Below are 27,581 nucleotides of genomic sequence, written 5' to 3'. Positions count from 1 at the left end.
CTTTCTGTGTCAGGTATGCAAAGTCTTTTCCCCCAGAATAATAATTAATAAATAAATAAATACCTAACTTACATAATATTTTCTGTCAGTAGATCTCAAAACACTTCACAAAGTAGCTCTGATTGTTTAACTAGCTACCTGCTGGCTCTAATCTGCTTTGCTTACTAGTGGCCTGAAGAGGTTGAAATAGCAGCCAACGGTAATGCAGTGTAGGGGTATCCTGGCCATGATTTTCTCCCCTCTAGCCCCATTCCCCATGTCAGTAACAAGAAGGGAAATGATTTAAGGAGTTTCAATGCTGGCTGCACTCTACTGGAACATATGTCTTATACTGGGGTGATCCTTCTGGTGCTGGCCATGCTTCCTTTACAGCTAAAAACCGAGCTGTACTGCAGTCCAGCAGCTGACCCTTCTGTATTAGCATTTTTAGAAAATGTTTCAGTTTTACCCCATTTGTTCATTTCTAACTAATTTCCTACACCCACACTTTGTTTGTCACTTCACTACAAATGGACAGTTCATCGTATAAGCAAATCAAAAGTTGTAATGAATAGAAGACAAACAAAATTATAATATAATTACATTATGATACAGTGGTGACCAATACCTATGTCCACAAATGTCAGTATGTTATTAATATAGTAATGATTGTAGGTTCTGAATTACATGTAACTACTATAACTAGCATGTACATTAAAGAGCCAGACTCTGCCTCTGATGTGCTATACAGCTGCCACTAACACCAGCAGAAGTTGTGTATGCACATCTGAAGATCAAATTTGGTCCCTAAAGTGTCAGCTCAAGCAAAAACAACTAATCAGCACTATACATATAGTTCATTTTAACTTTTAGCTATAATATATGGGATCTGCCCAATCCTTGGTAAATACTGTTTCAAAATAAGTTCCAAAGAATATTTCCCCAGGTTTTTTTGCTATTATTCTTTGTGAATATAGAACATATAACATTGTTATACTATCTTCTCAGAGTAGAAAGCTGGAAATTAAACTTCTATTGCTCTCACTGAAGTAAAATGCATACATTAACCTCTCTGGTATACAAGAGGAGCTGTTTAAGAACTACAGGTAATAACTTGCTTCACTGTTTTGATGAATAACTGTAAGTTATAACTCAAGCCTAAACTTTCTGTGTTTCCCTAAGACTGTAACTGGGAGAATTCTTACTGGGAATCATAAGACAATGCAGCATGAAAAAAAATTGGGAAATAGTCCAGTCAGTAAAAGTTTACCCATCAGTCTCTGGATTAATGGATCTTCTCTAGTATTGGAGAAAAGCGTACAGTAATTCAGATCTCTTTTGCATTTTTGACGTGTGACACACTGTCAGACACGAACAGCAGCACAAGTCTGTAAGAAAATGCCTGTCCTCTTTGCTCCCAAAAAGAAAGAAAGAGTTTACTCCAAAATTGTCCTTGTTAACTGTTTAGAGTGGCAATACACGTTATTTTTGCATTCCTGTGGGCTACAGCAAATTCTCTCTCTTGACTGCCATTGTTTCCTATGGAAGCACAATGGTTTCCATTTATCACAAGCTGACACCATATGGTGTGTGAAATCATACCCCGCACTGCAGCATCCAAGGAGATAATGCATGTCACAACTATATATGTTAAAATAACAGCAATAAAACCAAATATTGTAACCAGTGTTTCTATTATTGAAAAAAAAGTACATTTTCAAGAATCATAATCACTTCCACACCCAAAAGTGTTAATTAATTCAAACTCAGACTTAATACAGAATATATATGATCAAGCTGATTGTGTTCAGCCTAACAAGAAAATCAATTCCACCTTAAAAAACCAACCCATAATTCTTATAGGCATATAGTTTTCTACAAACATCAAAGTACAGTGCAGCTGTTGTGTTGTCAAAGGAGTACTGTGTTCCCGCTGACACCAGTGAATTGTTAGCTTGTGTTTAGTATTATTGATATTAGACCAAGAAAATGCATTAGCTTGCACAGTGATTCTAGGCTCTCTTAATTTTAGTGACTGATGGTGGTATCAGTGATTCATATGTTTTTATGTGCGGGAGGTAACTTATCCAGAGACTTATCTAGAGGACCTTTCATTGCTGGACATAAAGACTCTTCCCCAGCAGGACGGATAACATCTACTTCAGTTGCTTGAGAAATGTCTGAGCTCTTCTGTGCTCTCACAGGGATTCTGGGGTATGCCTTGGCTGCTTCTCTGACCTCTGGTTTTGATAAGTGAGTTTCACAGCCTAATGTCTCCTGGGAATTCTGCAGGCAGAGACTGGGTGAGGTCATTTGGCTTTCCATTGAGTTTCCTTTCTCTGTTTTCGGCTGTTCCAGTGAGCCTGACCCTCTAGCACTCAGGAAAACTTCTGTTCCCTGAGGAACTATTGGCCCACTCACTGGTTTTATCTCTGTCCACACAAAAGCTCCATGTCGCTGGAAAGGGAAACAAGGTTGACGTTAACCAGGGGAGCATAAGCAGTTAGTAAAAACAGCTGTGATCTGAGTTCATTTATTAGCTCAACTGCTGGCAAAACATCCACCTATTTCTTGGTCTCTCTACTGACCATCAGCCTAGGTCCCCTCCCAATAACTGCAGGCAATGGAATAGTGACTGGCCTGTTAGCCTTTTTTATTCATGAAATGGGGCACAGCAGGAAAACTTGGAGAGAAACAACAAATAAAAGAAAAAATGCATCTTATTTTCTCTGGTTCACAACCATTCTGTCACTCTGAGTGTGTGACTTGCATATAGCTCTCCTGTGCAAGTCTAATCAGATCAGATTTCATTTCTTGCTACATGGGTTGCTATGGATACAATTCTAAACTGCTGCTTTTGTAGGCCAGGAGATTTATGATTGGAACCCAAAGGACTTTGTCCATTAAGGTCGCACAGAAAGGTTCTCTTTTTTATAAACAGAAGTGGGAACAAACAATAGGCTGTACTCTTCAAAATGTTTCCAACAATGGAATTCTGCATTTTGGGCCTGATTCAAAGCCTACTGGAGTCACTGGAAGTCTTTCCATTGATTTCAGTTGCTTTTGGATCAGGCCCCTACACAGTTAATTATTGATTTGTAAGAAACACACACACAAAAAACTTGTAGCAACAAAGACTGACAAAACTTTTGGACATTTACTTATGGAATGGCTTCAAAATACACATTGGGCCTGGTTCCGGAGGCACATCATTTTTACTCCACTGACCTCAGATGTAAGTGAGAGCGAACACAGACCTACTGGAAATCCAAACTGTGTCATATATCATTTGGGCATTTATTATTATTATTATAGGTGCCGGAAACCACAGTGTTATGATGCACATAAACATAAAATGACATGTTTATGTTATAATATTAATGACACTTTTTAATAAAACCTGGCAATTCTAAAGCATGTGACAGTATTTCTTAATTTTAAAACAGTCGGAAGTTTGGGAATAAACTTACTCCTCCAGCTTCCTGCACGCTATTCATCATACAGGATGCACATTGTCTTACCTTTCCTCGGATGGGTTCATTAGGAGATTTTCTGGCATTGTACTGATGAATAAAGGAGGTCCGCTCCTGTAAAATTTTTGGAAGGCTTGTTGATGTTCTAGGCATTGCAAGTGGAACTGGGGGGAAAAAAACAATACCGTTGTAAAGTCAGGGCAATGATGTATGGCGTGGCCTCATGTTGGACAGCACAGAATCACTGTTTAACAGCACTCACAAATGTACTAGATGTTGCACAGAAACACAAAAGAAAAAAAAATAGACAGATGCCTGTCCTGAATTGCTTAAAAAATAAATGATGGACTTGACAGACAAGTGAAGATGTAACATATATCTGGAAAGGCAGAGGCAAAGAGGGGCATGACTTAGTTACATGACTGTATGGACACTCCATTTTACATGCATACATCCATCATGTTGATTCAAGGCTTTTTGGAATGGAAACGAACTCATTTTTCATAGGCAATGCTGCATAAGTGTTTTGTTTTGTTTTTAAATGAGTGATTTGGATGAGGTGACAATGGATGCCAGACAAATAGAAATTGGAAGGGCATTCTGAGTATAAGAATTATCAAAGTGAGATATAGAAAACACTTGTTAGATCACCTAGTACGTACAGGACTGTTCCTGACAATACAGTTCCTCGTGCTTAATATTAAAAAGTCCCAAGTGAAGTTATAATTCTGTACCACAAGAACAATCTTGGGCACAGATTGCAACTGGCCTGCCTGTGGGTGGATGTCAGGAGGGAATGCAAAGAAGCCTTCCTCCCCTGGTGAGTCCCCACAAGGGGGAAAAAATGGACCTGCCCCTCTTCACACTGAAACACAGAGTGGGCCTGGCACATCCAGGAAGCAGTTAGGACCTTAAAAAAAAAATAATGGTGCATACTGTAAACTCCTCCTATGCACCAGAGTACCAAGACCAGATATCACAAAGATCTCAGGGTACCTGTTTAGACACTTGCCCACAATTAGATATATTATCATTTAATTTTACTCTTTATTGAAAATCTTTTTGCCAGTTTTCAGTCCAGATGACAGGATTCTGTCCAAGCTAACTGGAATAAATTTTGCAGTTATTACTTCATGACACAGACTAAAATGCTATACTGAAATATGCTGCATGTGTACAGTATAAATGCATAATTTTAAAGCATAATTCAATTAAACATACCCTAAATTTTCAAATAGGACTACAGATTTTGAGTGCCCAACTTGATAAAATTTAAAGGGGCCTGATTTTGTGAGAACAAATGCTTCATACTTTGTGCAAATCAGGCTCCTTAAAGGTATCCCAAATTGGGCACCCAAAACCACTAGTCACCTTTGAAAAATACAGACCATACGTACATTCATTTGCACAGTGTTAACAAATCTAAATAGCTGCAGCAGTTAGGACACACATTTTGAAAATAGTGACAAAGAGTCCTGTGGCACCTTATAGACTAACAGACGTATTGGAGCATAAGCTTTCTCCAATACATCTGTTAGTCTATAAGGTGCCACAAGACTCTTTTTGTAACTTTTTACAGATCCAGACTAACATGGCTACCCCTCTGATATTTTGAAAATAAACACTAAATATGGGATCAGAGCTGAAATCTTATGTTTACAGCAAAGACCCTTATCATGCGACTTGTACCATATGGGCAGATATGGACTTCATGCTATACGCTACAGGATCAAGGCCTAAATTTGGTGGAAATTCAATTATTCTTAAAGAGTATAAGTTAAAAATCATTTTATTCTTCGTGTTAAGAAAAATTTAAAGACAATTGGTTAATTGGCCCTACCTATTGATAACAACATTTAGCTCTTATATAGCACTTTTTGTTTAATGATCTCAAATATCAACATTTTACAGATGAGGAAATTGAGGCACAGTAGTGAGCTGGCTAGGATCTTTGTTGCATATCACGTCAGTGGAGAGCTGGGAACAGAACCCAATATTTTTCCATTGTGCCAAGATGTTTGAAGTTGCTAATGTTCCATCTTCTATTTCATCCAGTTTTTACTTGTATATACTCATAAGAGAACACAACACATAATTTAAAATATCTTTAAAATATCCTCCATATAACTATCTGATAAAACAGAATGATACACAAGTTTCACAACAATAAAGGACCTGATCAGCTTCTTCTAACATCAATGGAAAGACTCCCGTGGACTTTGGAGGGAGCTGGATTGGGCCTTTAATCATTAAAAGTAATAAAGGGGCCAATGGGGGCTGAACTATCCTCTCCGCCCTAGAGATGGTCCCTTCTCATCATTGCCCAGGCACACTAGCAGGAAAGTGTGAACAAGTTTATGCTAATATTGCCCATGCTGTGTCTGTTCTGGGGATAAACAGAGAAATTGAATCTCCAGTGCTGTCAGCAGGGCACTGGTCATGAGCATTAAAATTCACATAAATACACTGAGGAAATTGTACCCAAAAATGTCAGTACACCAATGAATACATCAATACATTCACCATGAGGGCTTGTCTACATTACCTGCTGGATTGATGGGCAACGATCGATCCAGCAGGGGTCGATTTATCATGTCTAGTCTAGATGCAATAAATTGATTGCCAAGTGCTCTCCCGTCGACTCCAGTACTCTACCAGGGCGAGGTGGAGTCGACGGGAGAGCTTCAGACGTCGACTTACGCAGTGAAGACACCGCGGTAAGTAGATCTAAGTACGTCGACTTCAGCTATGTTATTCATGTAGCTGAAGTTGCGTAACTTCAATCAATCCCCCCCTCTAGTGTAGACCAGGCCTAACTCAGAATACATGAGCACAGTGTACCAACAGTGTTCACAGGCACCATACAGAGGCAAAGGGCAAATCAGGCACAAAGATGATAACCTACTGAGTTTTGGTAGAATCATATTCAAGGAAACAAAATACATCACTGAGTAGACATGGAAACAGAGGTCAATACTGTATTCTGGAAGATCAGCATAAGGTGGATTTTGAGTCTATGTTTAAGTGCTTTGATGCCAGATATATCAAGTTCAGATCAATAGGCAGACCACTTTGTAAAATTAATCTTCCACTCTTTTTGAAAGTTGAAAACTCTTTCAACTAGTTTTTAGTTACTGGAGGTTTAGGATCTGGCTAGCATTTAGCAGTATATTGTTCTGGCACAAGCTGTCAGTATTACATTTTGCTGATGTGTTAAAAGTGGCAAGTTAGCACTCAAAAGATTCTGAAGAGGAATCAATTGCACTATTTGAGGAAGCAGTTTCCAGTGATTAAAACTTGGGATTGGGAGTCTTGCTTGGTTGCTGCTTTGCTGTGTGACTTTGTTTAGGATATATAACCTCTTGTGCCTCAGTTTCCCTATCCACAAAGGGGGAGTAATGCTACCTACCTTCCCCACAGAAATGTTGTGAAGTTTGTGAATTGTCATTGTGGTTGTAAGGTGCACTGAGGGTTTGAGTAAAAAGAGCTATAGAAATATTGCTATTATTTTTCTGATACATTTCACTTAAAAAGCCTGGAAACATGTTACTTTAGGACAATTGCAAAAATATGCATTGACGTGTCTGTAATATATTTGTAGGGCATGTAGTAGTGTTGCAGTTGTCTCCCACTTCTGGGTCACAGGGAGGCCACATCACCTCACTACATAGTTATGATTGCTGTCTAGTATCAGTGGAAATTAGCAGACCAGGCGTTAGCATCCTGACCGGTCTAGGGAGGCTGAACCCCAAATAGTCTATAGGCTCCGGGTCCTTAGGCAGGAGCAGAGAAAACACTAACAGTCTATAAGCTCCAGCCCTCAAACAGGGTAGAGCTAGCAAGTAGCTTGTCATCCGAGTTCTGGCAGATGGTAGGGGAACCCCAGCCACCTGACCTACAGTGGGGAGGTTCCCACCCTAAGGGTGGGGTGGCAAGGGTTAGGGGGACCCAGGCCCACCAGACTCCACCGGGTCCCACTCTAGGGCCCTAACAGTGGCAGAGTGATCAGTGGGGAATCCAGCCACAATTCAGTGACTGTTTCAGGCAGCACTACAGCCAGAATGGAGTTGGCTGCCCCTGGGCCACTTCCTCCCCTTCCTTGGGGATGTATCTGGATCAAAGGGGTGTCCTCCATCTTCCCAGGGTAAGTGGCCAGCGGCAGTCCCAGCAGCTGACCTGCAGACATAGGTTCCTCTGCAAGGAGGGCATCTCTGGGCTTGGCAGCAAAGTCAGTCAGGAGCAAGCAGGATGCATCTATCTCCCTCACTGTTCCAGACCCAACTGAGTTAGTGGCTCTGTCTTTTATTTGTCCCACCTATCCACTTTCAGTGCGAGGGATGAGGCTGGTCTGACTCCACCCACCTGGGCACAGAGGATGATTCCTCCCCTTCTGGGTCAGAGGGAAGCCACAATGCACCACAAATACATCTGTAGCTATCCTCCGATCCCAAGATTTTAAGATTGACTAGGACACACTATAATCAGCTATGCTATTTTCTGTGTAATGCACCAGCAATCTGTTGAGGTAAAGAATATAGGTATGAACTGCATATCTAGCTTCCACTTTCAGTACTTCATAACTGGATCTGGGAATTCTATGAATGGAGATTTTATTGTAAGTCTGAAAAATAAACTTATATAAAGAATTATATTACTTCATGAGTTTTTTACTGGAATATAAAATAGCAGCACATTCATACAAAATGTGCTAGAAGTTGTGAATAACAACATTTTAAATTCTGTAGATTGTGTTCTTGTTACAACTGAGCAAAGGTTATACGAATTCCCTATAGAATTTCTTGCAAAGAAAAAAAAAAAAGATTCTCTCAATGTTTAATTTCTGGTCAATTAAATATGGATGGTATATTTTTCTTGGAACTCTGAACAGTGGCATTTTCTAGTGATAACGTAGAATTTGAATTGGCCAAATAATTCAAATGAATATCTCCACTGATTTTTTTTTCTTGTCAATCCTCAAATAAATGAGTGATCATTTTTCTCAGTATGTGATCACCTCTATAGGTGATCAATAATGTTTGTCAAATATTCACAAATTATTTCTCTAAATTGATGAATTATTCACAAATAATTTGGTTCAGCATAATAGTCTATCAATAAATTCAATAAAGTGATATTAGTTCATGAGTTTTCTACTGGAATATTAGATAACAGAAGCACACTCATAATAGATTATATAATATTCCAGTAGAAAACTCAATAATAATAATCCCAATTTTTTCCTTCATTTGACAGAAGAGAAGAGAACCAACTTTAAGACTCACTTGTAATTCAGCAACATGTGATCTGATCCCACAAACACAGACATGCTTAACTTTAAGCAGGTGAGTAGTTCCGTTGTATGTGTGCGAGAGTTCTGCGGGATAAGGGCCATGATGATGATGACCAGGAGTATTTCTGTAAGTGCTCAGAGACTGCCATGGTAAAATGCCTAGACAAAGTTTTAGAATACTAAACCATCTACTTCTCTGGATTTGTGAGCTATCCGAATATAGCATGCCTGACAGTCATTTGATGGAGTCTTTGAGTCAGATTCCCAGCGAGTGTAAATAGGTATACACAAATAAAACTCACAAATAGGACAAATTAGCTCTAAAGTTATAAATTATAGCCAAAAATCACTGTTGTCAACTACCTTAGCTGCTGAAATGGCTGTAGAAGACAGTGTCAGGAGGAGGATCCTTACACGGTTCAACAGGCAACAGTTAGTGCAGTTATGTAGCATATAGGAATACACTAGCTTTTTTATTATTTCTCTTTTACGTGGCAAAACTAAGGTACAAATAAAAATCCCGCCCCCATTTTTTATCTCTGTAAAGTCAAACAGAAAGGAACCATACATTCTTTCCCAGAGAATATCTTGGCATTTATAACCTTTTAAGGAATTGAGCCATTTAACACACCAATTCCAAGGCATAATCTTCCATCACTTACAGAAGCCTAATGCCAAAAGACAACTGGCTCAACCTCAAAATGGCAAACATGCCAACACACAGAAACCATCACTTTCCTTATTATGGAATGGCATGATGTGAAATTAGATAATCTGGGTTTGTGAGCAATATCCCCACAATCAATCATCCAAAATAAACTGCTTCATTATTTGTATTTAAATATACAGGAGGAGTATTCCAAAGGCAGAACTCTAGATCCACCTGTGGGGAGAAGCAGAGGTACTGGCACTCCCCAGGAAGGAGAGAGGTTTCTGCCAGCACTGGCTCTGTTATACCAATATAATAAAAACCAGCAGGATCTTATTAAGAGGGATAAGGCAAAGAAACAGTTAGCCAGATCTATAACTGAAAAATACCTGGAGGTGGCTTGTACCTTTTGGATGACTTGTGTCATATCTTCCACGATGGGGGCCATGAGTATACTTTTTTTTGTTGATTTTCCTATAATTAATGGTTAGTCTTCAGGATTGCCCCTCTGCCTTCATGACTGGCCAGACAGGGGAGTTAAAAGGGGAGTTAGTTTTTTTAATCACTCTCTGCTCTTCCAGGTCCAGAATGATTTGGATGACCTGTGTCTTTGCTTTCCTTGGATATCAATATTGCTTTTGTGGGGACACCAGTTTACCTACAATTTTAACACAAGCGTTATTTGCTGCCAACCTCCAGGAGCATCAGGTGCATCTGACACAGACTCAGCTCCATCCTTATGACCAAGATACCTGGCCAGTAACTTGGCATGAGCAACTTCTAGGCTGGTAACTATAACACCTATAGAGAACTTAAATAAATGTGTGAATGTGTAAAAAATAAGTAGTAGTAAAAAATAAGTAGTCAAACAACATTGTTTACTTTTATCTTTTGCTTTATTATTACATTTACAATAAATGTGGCATCTTTGCCTTATCCCTCTTAATAAGATCCTGCTGGGTTTTATTATATTGGTATAACAGCTCTTCAGGCCACATTAAATACCCTACCTCACCTGACCTAGCAGAAGATTGCATTCCATGCACCACTCCAATGCTGCTCTACTGTTTAATACAACCTCAGTATTGAAAGTGGCTGAAGTGTTGGCTTCTCACCCTGCTCTTTGAGGCTTACACAGTGAGGTTCTGCCAGCTGCTTCTCAAAGTTGGGACTAAAGGGAGCCCCTACATATCAAGCATCTTGGCAAGTGAAGGGGGTAGGAGAGAGGGTTCAATAATAAATAATGGGGCCAAGCCCCCACTCTGTGATACCGGTGTGATGGCAATGTTACTCCATTGGCTTTAATGAATTTACATTGATATAAAACCTGTGTAACCTTCTATTGTTAAAGCACTGCTAATACGGGCATCCTTGTGCTTTGTCTGTATATAAAAGGGAGCAGAAACTGCTAATGCAAGGACAAAGCCTTATGATAAAAAGACAGGGAAATCTCATTTTTTTAAATTGTTTAACTCAAACAGGATGTTTAGCACTACAGTACAAGAAACAAAAGGCAGCCTTTGCCCTAAAAAGTTTACAGTATAAAAGGGAAAACTTGCAGTGCCTGGTTCTGAACCCATTCACACCAGTAGTAACTCTGTTGCATTCAATGGAGTTATTCTTGATCAACAGTGGTGTGAGCTCAGAACTCGACCCACACAGGATAAGGGATGAAAGCCTGACTCTACTGAGGTCAAGGAATGTTTTTCCATTTATTTCAATCGGGCTGGGTTTTCACTCAGGAAGTACTGTGAAATCCAATTGTGGGGATGGCTCAGTATTTTGTTGTGTTTCAAATTCTAAATTCATTTCTTGTGGGCTTCACAGAAGTGAGTTTTTCCATTTGAATTAAGACAAGGTAGAACCATAGTCCGGCAGTAATGTATGGCAGACAGAGGAACAAACAGTCATGTGATGAAGGATGACTTTCAGTAGGACTTAGGCTCTTCAGTCACTTTTAGGCGCTTCTGAAAAAGTTAGTTACCCAAAGTCTACTACCTCAAGAGTCTGTGCTATATTCACTCACTAAGGCCTTGTCTACACTACAAAGTTTTGTGGACAACAGCTGCCTTTTGTCGACAAAACATTGAATGTGTAAACCCTACGATGTGACTTTTGTCAGCAAAAATACCCTGTTTCGGCGACAAAATACAACCACCCCAACAAGAGACAAATCTTTTTCCTCTAAATTTTTGTCAACAAAGTACCAGTGTAAACACCACGCTTGATTTCATCCCTTTAATTAGCTTCCACGAGGTGTTCCACAATATCCACTGTGACCGCTCTGGTCAGCGATTTGAACTCTGCTGCCCTGCAGCCAAGTAAACGACCATCCACCCCTCCCCCTTAGAAGCACCAGGGATTTTTGAAATTCCATTTCCTGCTGGCTCTGCATGGAGAGGTCTCATCACATCTTCCCACATGACCATGGCAGGTTATAGCAGCAAATGCTCTCCTGCTTGGACCACTATGGAGCTGTTGGATCTGCTCAGTATATGGAGAGGAGGCTGTGCAGTCATACCTGCACTTGAGCCATAGGATTTGGGATACCCACAGGTACATTTCTGAGGCTTGTGCGAGAAGGGCTATGATCTGGACACACTACAGTGCACAGCGAAGATAAAGGAGTTGAGGCAGGCATATCATAAGGTAAGGGAGGCAAACCGTCATTCCTGCTAAGACCTGCCAGTTCCATAAGGAGCTGGACACTATCCCCGGTGGTGACCCCACCTCCACCGCCGAGAGCCCTGTAGATACTTCGGTGGGCCTGGAGGCGGTGGAGAGGACCTAACCCGGAGGACGAAGTAACTGATGAAGAGGTGGAGTTAGATGCCAGTGGGTCAGGCAGCCAGGAACTGTTCTCCACTCCAGAGGTGTCCAGCCAGTCTCAGCAGTTGCTCTCCGGCAAGCAAGAAACAGGAGATGAGACTCCTAGTAAGTGGCTGTGGCTTGTGTAGTGCGGAGGTAGGTTCAGGGCATAGAAATGTGGGACGCTGGATGCATTTCTGTGAGCGGGACATTTCTCTGTGTAGCTAATCAGTACGTCAGAATGCGGTGTTGATGCATTCCAAGATTTCACAGGAATCCTCCAGAGGGATCTCCAAGAAAGTTTCCTGGAGGTACTTGGTAATCCTCTGCCGCAGGTTCCATGGCAGAGCAGCTTTGTTCCTTCCCCCATTGTACAAAACTTTCCTGTGCCATTCGGCAATCACTTCTGCAGGGACCAAAGAGTCACACAAGGAAGCAGCATAGGGAGCAGGGTGGAAGCCACAAGCAGGGAGTAGATGTACTCTGGTTTCCCAGCTTATTTCAGCAGTGAGATATCTGCTAGAATGACCCCCACCTGTGGAAAAGTGTGGGAAATCTTAACTTTTTTCCCTTAATCAGCTGTACCACAATCCTTGCAGAGTGCATGTTCTTTTCCCCACGTGGAGCGCCCCACCCTCCACCCCCACCACTCACCATGCTTTGGGTGTTTGCAGAGATTTGTGCTTGCCAAGGGTCAGTGAGAATGTGATTTTAACTGAAGGTGTATTTAACTGAAAGGTGTATTTAACTGAAATGTTTCAAAGCTATGTGCAAATTTAACAATCCTGCTTCTGTGCATTGTCCCTTGTGCTTCAGCAGATGTGGCCTTCAGGAACACCCCTCCCACACACACACACACCCCAGCCGAGCATCGCCGCCAGATAAGAAAGTGCCCAAGATGCAGCAAAGACAACATGTTCCAGGAGGTACTGAACTGCTCCAATGCAGAGAAAAGGGAATGCAAGAAGTGCTAGGAAACCGAATGGCAGGACAGAAAAGAGAATCAGGAGTTTGTTAAGGATGCTACCGAGAGGATGATTAAAGTAATGGAGGAGCAAACGCAGATGCTGAAGTCCTTAATAATGGTGCAGACTGAGCAGATCTGAGCTCGCCCTCCCCTGCAGCACATTCAGAACTCTTTTCCATGCCATTCCTCCCCCATCCTACCAACTCTGCCCGCACATTCCTTTCCACTTTCCAGAACTTCTCGGTTTCCCCTTCACTCCACCCACTCGGACAACTTTCACAATGATAGCTGGATCTACACACAGCTCTGAAAGTCTGCCCTTCCCTGGATTCTCCTTTCCCACCAAGCATCTTTGTGTGTACTGGTTTTTGTGCAATAAAAGCAAAGTTTTTGAATGGTAACTCATCTTTATTTGTTTTCTACAAATTGAGATAGCAGGCACTACATACTCAGGCAGTTTATTCTTGTGCTTGCTGGACTGTAAGGCCCAACTGTCACCATTACTTCCTAGGAAAACATGTAATGTAACACTGCAGCACCAAACACAGAGATATACGTTACTGCTTCTCATTTTCAAAAAATGTTGCCTAAAAGCCTCCCTGATTTGAATTGTCCCCCCTCTGGGCTCCTCTGATAGCCCCTTTACCCTTTGCTTCACAGAGATTATACAACATAAAACATGCAACTATGACCATCAGAATATTATCCTTATTAAGGAGTAACCTGACATAAAGGCATCGCCAGTGCACCTTTAATCTGCCAAAGAAACATTCAACTGTCATCAGGCATCTACTCAGCCTGTTGCTGAACCGCTCCTTACTGCTGTCCAAGTGTCCCGTGTAAGGTTTCATGAGCCACGGCTGTGAAGGGTACGCCAGGTCTCCCAGGATCACTGTGGGCATTTCAATATCCCACACTGTAATCTTCTGGTTTAGAGAAAAAGTCCCCCCTTGTAGCTTTCTATAGAGGCCAGTGTTCACGAAGATCCATGCATCATGCACCACCCCACGCTGACGTTAGTGAAATGTCCACAGTGATCCACAAGTACCCCTTCCTATTGATGTACTCTGTTGCAAGGTGGTCTGGTGCCAAAATTGGAATGTGTGTGCCATCTATTGCCCATCCACAGTTAGGGAAATCCTTTTCTGCAAACCCATTCACTATTTCACACACATTTCCCACAGTCACAGTCCTTCATAGCAGGATGTGATTTATTGCCCTGCATTATGCATTAACACAGCCCCAACGGTCGACTTCCTGACTCCAAATTGATTCTCAACTGATCAGTAGCAGTTTGGAGTCACTAGCTTCCATACAGCGATCGCCATACACTTCTCTACCGACAGAACGGAACTCTCATTATGGTGTCCTTGCGCTGCAGTGCTGGGGCGAGCTCTGCACACAGATCCAGGCAGGTATCTTTCTGCATCCAAAAGTTCTGTAGCCACTGCTCATCATGCCACACCTGCATGACGATATGATCCCACCATTCAGTGCTTGTTTCCTGAGCCCAAAAGCAACAGTCTACCCTATGCAGCTCTTCTGTGAATACCAAAAGCAATTTAAAGTTGCTCCTATCCATATCACACAGCATGTCAGGCGACTGGGAGTCTTTTTCAGTTAGGAACTTTGTAATTAACTGCACTGCCATCCACAAGTCTTCACGACAATTAACAGAACACAGAAGAGCAGTGCGGGATCCATCCCTTCTCACAAAGATGCCGGGGTGCACAGCAAAGAAGGGCCATTGAAAAATGCTGCAAAATGCTGGGAGCCCATGGAGCACTGGGACAGAAAGCAATGCATCATAGCACATTGAGCCCGGTCCCAGGATGTGGGATAGGTACCCACAGTGCATTGCTCACACTATCAATGATAGTGCCCAAACTGTGGACGCCCTCTGCTGACAGAGGGAGCAAGTGTGAACATGATATTCCAATTTTCATTAGGCCGATTTTTGAGTGTTGACATAACCTTTGTCGACAAAACTTGGTAGTGTAGACAAGGTCTAACACACAACTACTGAACTCATTTTTGCTCTTTCTAAAATTCTGAAAAGTAGAAAATAATGAGGGGAGAAGGAGGGGGAACACATAGCACTAACTGAAACAATGGCAAGAACACCAACAAGGCTGGACTGGGATTCAGGAGACCTTGCTTCCATTCCCAGCTCTGCCAGAGACTTCCTGTGAGACCACGGGCAAGTCACTTAGGTGCCTAAATACTTTTTTAAATCTGGTCCTAATGAAACAGATATGCACCTAGTGGCATTAAAAAATAAATAAATAAATAAATAAAGTGTATCTTAGCAGGTTAGGTCCCTCATCCTACGTCTTTCAATAGGAGTTAGGCCCTACCCTGCTTATGTGCTTTTGTAAATCCCACTAGGCATCTATATGGATCTTTGTGCACCTAAATATCTTTGTAAATCTGTCCCTTAATCTCTCGTTTCAGTTCCCAATCAGTAAAATAGGAACAATAGTACTTCCTTTGTCTTATCTATTTAGACTGCAAACTCTTTTAAGGCAGGGGCGGTTTCTTACTATTTGTCTGTACAGCACTTAGCACAATAGAGCCCAAAGATTAGTTGGGGTCTCTAGGCGCTACTGTAATCAAACTACAAAATCAGATTCTTCTCTCTGTCACACACCCAAAACTTCCATGTAAGTAAATGGGAGTTGTGAGCACACATCTAAGTGCAGGATTAAGCCCCCAGAACAGTAATAGGAAAGAATGTGCTGCATGACCAAAATAGGCAGAGTGCCCTGTCATGTCTGACAAATGCTTTGAATCTATTTTCTGGTAACTCTGATAACACAGAAAAGTTTCTAATATGTATACTGCCTAAGCTGATGTCCAGCCATGGATGACTGTTTTCACAGTGGCAAAAGGGCTCTTTGCTTCAGTGGGATCCATACAGTTTATCTGCCCTATACTACAGAAGCCACTGCTTAAAATAAACTTGTCAATAACCATTTCCAGGCTAGATTCTGCAAACCTTATTCATGTTGGCCAGCACTTACTCATAAGACGACCACCACTGAAGTGAGCAAGAAATTCCTACCCAATGAGAGTAGGGGTTGCAAAATGAGGCACTTTGCTGGTAAAAACAAAGCATGATTATCTCAGCATATTCCTTGGTTTTGGTTGTGTTCTTGTATTTTATATTAAATTAGAGGGCCAGATCCAGAGCCGATGTAAATTACTGCAGATCAATTAAAACCAACGGAGCCAGGTCCATTTATACCACGAGATGTGGTTTGCAGATCTGACTCATCACTACCTCCAATTTACTGTACTATTTCATTTATGCTATTAAAATACATAATTTTCAATCTTACAAATCTACCTTTTAACAGTGATTATATTACCAAACCACATTCTAGCAAATGTGATTTCTCTGTGTATATGAGTCAAATGAAACCTGCAAGAGAGCTGAGAAGCCAACTTGCATATGATATATCAAATGCTAACTGCACAGGATGAAAAGAATATGGCTTTTAACTCACCTTGGTATAAAAAACCAGACGTCAATAATTATTTTCCAGTAGATACAGCTCTGCTGCATGAGAAATATTTGTTGATTTTACAGCGGATAGCAGGCAGACAGTTGTTGGGTGACATACACAAAGAACACTTTCATTCTTGACATGGCATGGCATGGCATAGCTGAAATACCAGAGTCCATGGCTATTTAAGTGGGTTGATGAACAAATGATTAGATAAGATTTAATTGGTATGAACATTCTTATAGACTGGTTATTGTATCTGTCTCTGAGGACCAGACCCTCAGTCGCAGCTGAGCAATACTCAGTGCAACTGAAGGGACAGAGGGGCACAGTGGTGCCCTTTGCACTCCTTTGATCTTGGGACTGCCATACATCAGACTGGGCCCTTGGCACAGCTTATTGTAGACTCAGGCTACTCTAACTTGTGCCAGCTCCCAATGGCCCCAAGGAGCTGTTACAACCAGAACACAGGGGAACTCCAGTCACATTATTTTGCTCTAGTTATGCCCCCTCCCCCCATTGGCAGCTGGGGATGAGAGAGTTACACAGAAGCAGCTGCAGCAGCTCTGCCTCACCCAATGAACTTCAGAGGGGAGATTTTCCAAGGACCAGACCCACCAACCTGTGAAAGTAGAATGAATTATATTGTGAAAATAGAAAGGATTAAAGAAATGCTGTCTGTACCTTTAAGAAAAACTGTTGGAATGCTGCAATCCAGGTGTCAGGAATACAGACATTCACATAGAACAATTGCACCATTTAAGGGCAATTGGTGAAGTATTAGCCTCAGATCCATAAAGAGTTAGTAAGGAAGTAGGATATTCATGCTGTGCCCCAGGTGAATTTTACAGTTTTGCTTTCTTTGTTCCTTTGTCTGATTCCCGCTCTTTTATCTGTATAAATAAGACTGTTTTGGCCTTGCATGGCCACTCACATATTCTGAATGTTATTGGCGAAGCGCTGCGCTAATAAACAGAGTGGTCTGACAAATTGTGAGTCTTGATTCTAACTTTGACAATTTGGAGGTTCCACCGAGATGGCAACCGTCTTCACTGGGGCTGTGTGATTCCTGACTGTTTTTGTGGGATGACCGTGGCAGCCGGCACCTGGGCATTTGGCCCAAGCGGTCCCCCACTAGAGCGGAAACGCGCACAGCCACAGTGAGGTCTACGCCATCGAACCTGTTGGTTCCCACTCTGTTCTGGTAGGGATCCCGGGATCTGACATCAGGAATCTGGTCAGGTAATTATTTCTGTGTTTTGTCCGGACTGAGGACTGTCCTGTCTCTGTGTCTATCTGTCCTCTTGTGGAGTGTTTGAGTCTGGGTGCCGTCTCTGTCTGGGGATCGGCCGACCAAGGGGTTCCTGTCCCCGCGGTCTGAGTGAGTGAAATCTGCACAATTGCAGCCGCACCACACCTTGGGTAAAACCCTTAGTGTGAAAGCAAGGGCAATTGAGGCAGTAGCCTGTGGGCTCCTTTTGTGTGTTGCAGCAGGCATCGCTCTGACGAACCTGAATTTCCTTCTTGTGTGATTGGTGTGTGAAAGTCCTCCTGTACTGGTAACCAGACGTCTAAGTCGGGACAGTTCCCTAAATGAACGCCGGCTCATTTTATGTATTTAGGATGGGTCCAGACTCCTGTAAAAAGGGTCCAGACTCCTGTAAATTTCTGGGAAAATGGTCTAGGCTAACTCAGGGGGATCCCAAAACTCAGTGGCCACTGTTAAAATCTTGGAACAAAGACTGAATGGACGTCTTAAAGGACAAACTCGGCCAACCTAAAACTAAATTGGCTAAAGGAGAGGTTAATTGTTTCATGCAGTGGTGGGAAGAGGCAAATCATAGGTGGACAAAATCAAACCTGGCCTCTCTCAATTATTCAAATAATAAGTTAAAAGCTTTATTAAAAGCCTCCTCTCCCACCACTAGACCGAGCGCTCCCCTTTACCCCGTTCTCCAAACCCCGGATCGATCCAACCCGCTTCATACTCCCATCTCATTGTAAAAAGGACAAAAAGCCCCTTGTTCTGTTCCCCTTTGTTGTCTGCCTCAAAAACTGATTCTTTAGTGTTCCACTACCAATTCAGCAAGGAGGGTGGGCTCCTCAACTAGCCCCCACCCTTCCTGGTCCCTTTCCTTGAACACTTCTTTCAAAATTGTGAAGTGACCACAATAGCACTCACAAACGGTTCATTGGAGGGGAAAAAAAAAAAAAAAAAAAAAAAAAAAAAAGCAGGATCGGGCCCAGAAAAGCAGGCAAGCAACAGATAAAGAAACTGAAAAACAGGTTGAAAGCCCTAAGGGAATAGTGTTAGAAGTAAGAAAAGCAGTAAGTGCAGGCATGAACCCCTGGAACAATCCCTAAAATGGTGAAATCTGAGGTGATAAAGGTGTCATTTTGGGACATAAACAAGTGATTTAAGTAAAGAAAGTGAAAAGTTAACTCTACAGAGGCTGGAGAGAATTAAGCAGTTAAACTTTGTGAAAATGTTAAAAAAGGACCATGTTAAAGAGAGAGAATTCTTGGTTTCTTTGCAGCCATTCTGAAGGGAAATGGGCCCTTTTCCAGAAGAGTGCCTGTAAATAATCCATATATATATACAGCTATGTAAAAACAAAACAGTGTAAAGGAATGTTAAGGAAAAGAAAATGTGTATGTATCTATGTCTGTGAAAATATGTAAAGTTCTAAGAATCTAAACCAGCACATCTGGTTTGTAAAACTCCTGTTTTGTAGATATGATAAATTGATTTTGGTTTTTTTTGTTTTTAATGCCACTACAAATTCATTTGACTCTAATTCAAAGTTGCAAAACTGACAGACCTTTTTGCAAGACACAGGTAATTAGTGTTGTTTGGCTTTGGGATTTAGCATTTAACCCTTAAGGGGTAACTTGATTCTTTACAAAAATTAAAATGTTTTTAAATAAAGACCAAGTCATGGCTGCAATAGGGCAGTCAAAATCAGGAGAATAGGTAGAGATTCTGGAGTCTTTTTGTTTGTTTGGTTTTTTTTTTTGTAACAATAGTAGATAAGAGCTGTAATGACAGAATAAGAAATTAACAGTGACCCTCTGAAGCAACAGCAGAGGTGAGGTGCACAAAAAAAAAAAAAAAAAGAAGCAATGTTAAAAACACTGAGCCTTAAAATGGCTCTGTGTAATCAGACTGTCACTTTGATAAGGATACATGAAAACTCTGTAAGAACAAAAGAAACAGTTACACCTTATGTAAAAATTGATATGGCTAATGTTTTTGAAAAGTTATAGTATAGAAAGAATGTGCATTTTCCCTAGGACATGTGCAGTGTATATTGTAGAAAGGGATGTAAAAAAAAATGCAAATGAAACGTGCTGCTGAATTAAAATCCTATTAGGGCTCCAAAAAGAGCCACAGTAGGCTGTGTTTTCTTTTTCAGATCCCTGTGTGTTAAGACAGAGTCTCTGAGCTCTGCTGATGGCTTTGAATCCAAAAGCCAAGCCTGTGTTGATGCAAATTACCTAACTGATAAACAAAGGTGAGAACTGCCAGCACAAAAGCAGCTGCAAATAAAGAACATACCTGGTCAGCAAACAAATTGCCTACATAAAAGGCATGGTATAACAAGATACCTTTAATAGATTGGATGCTAATGTTATTGTTAATATTAAACATTAAAATAACTTTAATGTTAGTAAGTACCCCTGTAACAACTTGTAGTGTGTATGATTTTTGGAAAGATCCTTTAAAGTAATATGGTAATGATGCTTCTCAGCTATTACCTGTGAATAAACTTAAAGCTTAACACAGCAGGAAAAACATTAAAAACTTGGTCTGCTATATAAGAGGAAAAACTTGAGGTACACCACCTCATGAATTTAATAACTAAACAGTGGAATAACTTCCGCATAACCCTTAAAAAGTAGAACCCATTACAACCTGGCCTGCCTATAGAACAAAAAAAAACCACAAGAAAATAAGGGGGTAATTCCTCTGTTTTGCCTGCAGTCAGGAAGGGTATTTGTAAAAGAATGGAATCTTTAAGCAATAATCAATGCCACCCCAAAAGGGGTAGAAAAATGTTCTTTTTGTCTTTCAGATAATCCAAAGTACTGTATAATGGACTATGTGTATGTGTTAATTCTTGGGGAAAAGTGTTTAAAAAGTGTTAGCAACTTACCAGAAGACAAATGTAAATGTAATGTAAGTACTGTGTTTACCAATAATCACATTTACTATTTGCCACAACAACAACAACACCAAAAGAATCTCAGCTTACTGTAAGCACTGATTTAGTTGAGTTCTCTATCAATCTTAGCATTGAATGGCAAACAGTTACCAATCATCTGTTAAAAGGTAAAAAGGTAACATAGTTCCTAGTAAAAAAAATGTGGAAAACTGGACCATTCATATTATACACGCAAATGGGGACATGTTAAGAATTGCCACTACAGAAAAACATCATAGCTTACCATTGGTATAACATATTTTCTGGATGGTTGAAGCAGCTGCAGCAGCTCTGCCTCACCCAATGAACTTCAGAGGGGAGATTTTCCAAGGACCAGACCCACCAACCTTAGCGCCACTTTGGAGCAACAAAGAGCAGATGAAGCAGAGCCCACGATCCAACATTTAATCTAAGCTCTGTTGCCTTTAGTTGTTTATTGTCTTTTACACATAAGAGTTGAGTATCTTAATAATAAAATAACACCTTCATTTTTCATTTAATATTTACGTTTGGACACTACCACTTGGAACTGAAGAAAGTGCACGTTGTTTTAGTGTTTTGCTAATGCAGTGGGGCAGATTCTCTGTCCTGATCTGGTCCCTTTGCACCACCTGGGAGCAGAAAATTCCCACAAATTCCAGGCCTTGGGCTAGGAAGCTCCGGCAGTCCCCAGCTAGTTATGGGGAATTATAGTTGGCTGGTATAAATTTGAGCAGCTCCCCAAGCTGCTTCTAACTTGTGCTGGGAAGAGCTCTAAAGAGCTCCCTGACAAGTTCTCTCAGCAGAAGCTGTATGCAGCAGAGACTCTTTTCTCAGATATTCCATCACAGAAGTTAAACTATACACAGTAACCTTTAAAAGATTTTTAAAATAAATAAATCCTTTTATGATTTACTTTGGGGTTTGTATTCAGTGCAAAGCTGTCTACACCATCAAAAACCTGAAGCTGTCAATGATAGGAGCTATCTGACAACTTAAACATCATGGTATTAAATTAAGTCTATAATTTAAAAGTATCCAAGAGCACTTGACCAATTGTATTACCTTCAGTCATACCATCTTGGGCTGTGATCTTAGCTCTTATAAGCTAAGTATGGTCAAGCGGACAGTATTTGGCTAGAACAACTCCAGGAACAGCCACAGCGTTGGGGATACCACAGTCCCAACACAAGGCTAGGAGGAGATTGTCTCTTTTGGGTGGACACTAAAACTGAGGTCCTGAGCATCTGTAGTCAACAAAACACCCATAGTGCTTTTTTGCAATAACAGGGGCATTTCGTGGTCAAATTCTAATGCGGTAATAACAATATGCCTATCTAAATTAGAGTGCCTTTGCAGTTTCAGTTGGATATATTATCTATTCTCATTTCCAGTCCTGAAAGGTTATATTACATTGCTGTGCTTTGTAATATAGCTACTGTTCCACACCGAAGTTGAATGCACTACAATGGTTGGGAACAGGGGTTAAAGTAGTTCAAACTAGTTAGAGAAACTCATCACTTCTGGTGGATGCCATCATGGGTTTTTATGACACTTGGGGATGCAACGCAGCGAAGAGAAGAGAAGAGAATGGAGACAAGAAATGTATCCCAAAGGAATTCACATCCCAAGCAGGTACATAGCCAGCCAAAAAGAATGTGCGTGCGTGTGTTTGCAAGCATGACACACAGCAGCACCTCCATTTTCCTCCTACCCCTATTCCAACAGATGCAAGAGTTTAGACTAGACAAGGATAGAGAATGTGTACCAAAAACTAAACAGAAGTTGGAGGTTTGGCAGCTTCTTGCCTCCAACATTTTGCAATACCCGATGCAATTTCCTGTAGGTTGAAAGTTGCAGGATTTAAAAGATTTTGAATATATGTATTATGTGCTACTTCTCTGTTTCCCCAGAGGCGGAAGAAAGCCAGCAGTTGCAGGTGTCTTTCCCCTCTCACCTTTGAAGGAGAAAAGTCAGCAGGGGCATAGATCTTGTTGCAGAGGAGAGGAAATATATAGGGAAATGGAACACCTTTTTCCTCTCAGGTGCTGTTGCTACTACACGGACTGCTAGAAAGATTGTGAGCACCACATTCTGCCCAGCCAACTACTAGCTTCTACTGCTCTGACTTCAGGTTCTCTTGCTGAGTGTGTCCCCCTCACCAACTAAAGAGGAGAGAGCCCCAAGCGTGCAGCACTGTCTCAAGCTAAACCAAAGACAGTGAATTTTAACTCTGCTCTTAACAGAGAAGGCGAGCTGTGCTTGCCCCGTTCCCATTTTTAATGCCAGGTAGAGAAGTGACACCTATGCATACAATAGCTACAATGCTTTGGAGTTTTTCAGCATTACATAAACCTAAGAGTCTCTGGCCTGTTCCACTATCTTTGTGCTACTCAGGCTCCATAGAGAACAGGAACTAGTTAAACTCTCCAACTGGGTAGTCCCCTTGCCACATTTTAAAAAAACTGTCCATGTCCAGGCTCGCTGTTGGCTTGTGGGAACTCAGTACAGCAGAGCATCTGGGCCAATATATTTTTATTTCAGTGATATCATTTCACTAACTGTACCAATGATAGTAGAAGAAAAATGCTGGGCTGTTAAATAGAAAATACTTTGTTGCATTCGGTCATGTTTTCTGACATTTAAATAGTCACTATAGTGACACACCATTTTTTGGTGGAGAACCATGCAACTCACAAGTAGTACGCTGACAATACTATTCTTCATGACTGCTGCTGAGTTCTTGTCATTGCTGTATTGGATACCATAAAGTGGTAAGTAACAATCCTGGCATATCCAACAAGGGTGTTGGTCTGAGGACCAGTTGCCCCCTTAGAAGAAATATGTATGGAATCAGAAAATGCAGCATGGCAGCTGCTATTGAATGAATTATCACAGTAGCATGAGGACAGCCCTGCTTGCTGGTACCACAGTTCGAGAGAGAATGTAGAGAGATCCAGGCATGAGACTATCAGTAATGCAGATGATATGGCTAGTTAGCTCACTCCAGGCCCCTCCCACACATATGCACACTGCTGGTTGCCTCATGCCTCTCTATATGATTTTATGGAGGGTAAGAATCCTAAGAAGTCCTGTTGCCAGGTTAAAGTTCCAGTGACTATTATAACATTGCATGATGGAGGTTCAGCTCCCACTTGGGCAGTTTTAACAAATTTGGTAAAGGCTCATTTTTGTTACTTTGTTCTACAACACAGCTGGGGGAAAGGTAAGGGGGTTACTTTACACCTGTTTTGGGGCACAGCTCAGAGGATTTTCAATCTTATTCATTCTTTACCTGACTGAACCTTTTTAACAAAAGAACAATCAATGAGTAGAAACACCGCCACTTAGGTGACGAACCACAAAACAAAGGGAGAACAGTCAGAGCAAACAGCTTCTTTTTGATAAAAAGCATTCACCCAAAATATCTGCAGAACAATTATGAATACCAAATACATTTGCAACTGATGGAAATAGTTCAAGGATTGTTTGCAATTCACTCTTCAGCTATATTTAAAAATTAGACATTTCCATAATTTGTATAATCTGAATTTATTTGCAAACTGCAGAAGAGGGGGAGCCAATAGGAATTATTTGTATGTATTCTATACAGTGGTTGTTATTAAACAGACAACATTTACCAAGTGTTCAGACATCATAATGATAAGTGCAAGAAAGATGGATGGATAGTTAGCTAGAGACTCAGCTCTTAGTCTGGATTTACAACAATGCAACTAACTCAACTGACTTTAATGGAGTTACTCCAAATGTACACTGGTGCAACTGAGATCAAAACTTGATCCAAAGTCAGACAGCAAAAGATCCCATACAAAAGTACCTGAATTACCAGTTATTGTTTATTCTGAATAGAGAGAAAAAAACCTACATCTGCCTTGGTGTATGGGGGGGAGAAGAAGGGGGAGGGGGAAAAAAGAGCTTCCTTACAGGTTCTTACCTATTCCACAGGAAGGCTGTAGTTTACTGCTGTATTTAGTTGGAGAAGACAATGTACAGGTTGGCTTCTGGAAATCATTTCTTTGAGTGCTCTGTCTGTCGTAAGGTGGAGTATAATGATATACACATGGTTCCCCACTTGGCCACCAATGATGCTTTAAAGTCAAAGGGAAGAAAAATGTATGTCTATCTAAACACTTAGGTATAAAGTAAGTACTGATAGAATGCTTCTCCAACTCTCTCTCTGTCCTCCACAAGTTCTCAACTCCCCCTCCCCCTCAATTTACTCTCACTATTGCTTAGCACATTCTGACTCCTGAATAGGAGCAAAATCAGCCTCGTCTGAAGTTTGATTAACATGACCCCACTGACATCCAGCATTTTTATTCCCCCTTCTTCTGTCCTGCACTGAAATTCTTCTCTCCCCGCTTACTGTGTCAAGCAAAGGCTCCGGCAAGGAGGAGGCAACGGAGAAAGGCTCTGTCAGCAGGGAGTCTCCCCCTGCTGCAGCCTTTACTTGCTGCTGGAGCCTTTTATTACTGCGGAGAAAGGCTCCAGCAGTGGGACATTACACTGCTAAAAATAGCCGTGTGGACATGGGAGGCACTACTTGGGTGTGTTGAGAGCTATGTATATCTACGCCCTGGGGGTTCAGGTCTGTAGAGCACTGTACTCTAAGCCAGCATTTCTCAAATGCAGCCACTGTGGTCACATGTGGCCACTAGGGGCTTTTCTTGTGGCCACAGCCTCCTGGGCTGTGTTGGGGGGGGGGGAAGGGGAGTAGCGGCCCCTCCCCCTCTCTGTTGCTCCTGGATGCACTGCCTTGGTATTGATTGCTGGGGCCGCCATCAAGGGTTGTGCCCTGTCCCCCCCAGAAACACCTGGGGGACAATGCTGTAGGAGCAGGCAGGCAGTGAGTTCCCTACCTTCCCAGGGGCAGTTGGGCTCAGGCTTTGGGCTTCAGCCCTGGGTTGGTGAGGCGCCAGGCTCTGTCCGCACAACTTCATGCTCCGTCCCGAGGCCCTGTCCCCTGACTGCCAGGCTTCGAGCTCTGGCTGTGGGGCTTCAGGCTCCAGCCCACCGCTGCCTCCCCTGGCCCCCCATCCCAGGCTTAATTTGTCCCCAGGCTTGTCAGGGCTGAGCAAGCATGCTGTGAAAAGTGATATTTCTATGTTTGTTAATATCACTTTTCACAACAGACTTACTAGCTAGCAATAAATAAATTACAATGATTTGGACATGTATTATGTGCAAATTTATTTGTTTTTCCCTAAAGCTAATTAAGTATTTTAGGAAAAAGTGTTAGAGCAGCCACCAACAAGGATTAGTGGCCACACTCTGAGGCTACCAAAATATGTCTTGAGAACCATTGCTCTAAGCTATGTCTCACTGTCTACACTGCTATTTATACCTGCTACAGCTGGGCATGCAGTGTCTGCACTCTGCATGCCGCCACAAGTGTAGGTGTAGCCACAGAAACGAGATATACAAACACCCTTTTTAAGAATCACTGTTCTCTTGTAATACTAGTACACAAAGAGAATCAAATTAAATTACAAACTACAGTGTGCTAAAGTAAATCCAAGAATTGACTTAAACTTACAAAAGCAAGGACAGTCAGAGTTTAGCAACTTGCCACATTGTGCCTGGCTAATACAAGTATCCTCACCCAGTGAATGATTTTACATGGCATATATGCTGCAATACCTAGGCACAACAGAGTAAGTTAAGCAGAGATTTTAAGGCGTAATACTCTATTTCCTTACTAGTGAGGGGTTCATTCAGATCCTTAAGATTAGTTAATTTAGTTCTTTTATACAACATACATGTACATATTATTTAGAATGTTACCTTAATTTGAAAGATAATGCAAAATGGTCCTACCTTTTTAGCCACTGTGCCTTCTGTTTCCATATAGTATATTGGTTCATTTAAGAACCTTACATTGGTGTTAATTAATTTTGCATAACGTGGTTGGGGATTATTGCGCCACTCTGGTAAATACGAGTGCTGGAAAGACTGTTTATTCTTTTTAGGTATATATTCACCGTTGACCTTTTCTATTCTCATGTTTACTTCTGGTATATCAGTATTAAATATTCTGTAAGTATTTGGGCTGAAAGACATAACATGAAAAAGAGTTGATTATTTCCATGCATATATACCAATATTTATTGATAGTATAATGTTATATCACATAGAAGAGGATAATAAAATACTTGCTAAGAACTTAGTAGGCCTGATTCTGATTTCACTCACTACTTTCCAAATCCAGAATAAAACTGATTTCAATGGAGTTATTCTAAACTCAGATGGTCATAAAGGACAGCAGAGCGTAACCCTAAGTCCTGATTAGGATCACTCTCACTAGTGTATCTACTACCTTCAATGGTGTTACTCATGATAAATACCTATGTAGGTGAAATCAGGATGAGGCTGTACAAATAAAAAGAACGAGGAACACTTGTGGCACCTTAGAGACTAACACATTTATTTGATCATAAGCTTTCATGGGATAAAACCCACTTCATCGGATGCATGCAGTGAAAAACACAATAGGAAGACACACACAGAGGAAATGAAAAAATGGGTGTTGCCATATTAACTATAACAAGAGTAATCAATTAAGGTGGGCTATTATCGGCAGGAGAAAAAAAACCTATGTGGTGATAATCAGGATGGCCCATTTCCAACAGTTGACAAGAAGGTATGAGTAACAGTAGGGGAAAAAAATAGCATGGGGAAATGGGGAAATAGGTTTTACTTTG

The 27,581-nt window shown here is 41.3% G+C and overlaps 1 protein-coding gene across 2 annotated transcripts in view; it reads right to left on the bottom strand.

Moving 5' to 3' along the window:
- Positions 1-1,078: 1,078 nt before the first annotated feature.
- Positions 1,079-27,581, bottom strand: part of C4H2orf73 (chromosome 4 C2orf73 homolog) — a 33,775-nt gene continuing 7,272 nt past the window's right edge. For both annotated transcript variants that reach the window (XM_050951923.1, XM_050951922.1), the window contains 4 exons: positions 26,698-26,929; positions 24,815-24,968; positions 3,501-3,616; positions 1,079-2,436 (listed from right to left, as the gene is read on the bottom strand). In XM_050951923.1, the coding sequence (XP_050807880.1) occupies positions 2,035-2,436; positions 3,501-3,616; positions 24,815-24,968; positions 26,698-26,929 (904 nt within the window). In that variant the 3' untranslated portion in view covers positions 1,079-2,034. The remainder of the gene's footprint in view (positions 2,437-3,500; positions 3,617-24,814; positions 24,969-26,697; positions 26,930-27,581) is intronic.

This window comes from Gopherus flavomarginatus, chromosome 4 (genome assembly GCF_025201925.1).
Source record: "Gopherus flavomarginatus isolate rGopFla2 chromosome 4, rGopFla2.mat.asm, whole genome shotgun sequence".
Taxonomy (NCBI): domain Eukaryota; kingdom Metazoa; phylum Chordata; order Testudines; family Testudinidae; genus Gopherus; species Gopherus flavomarginatus.
This window is presented reverse-complemented; position numbering and strand designations above follow the sequence as displayed.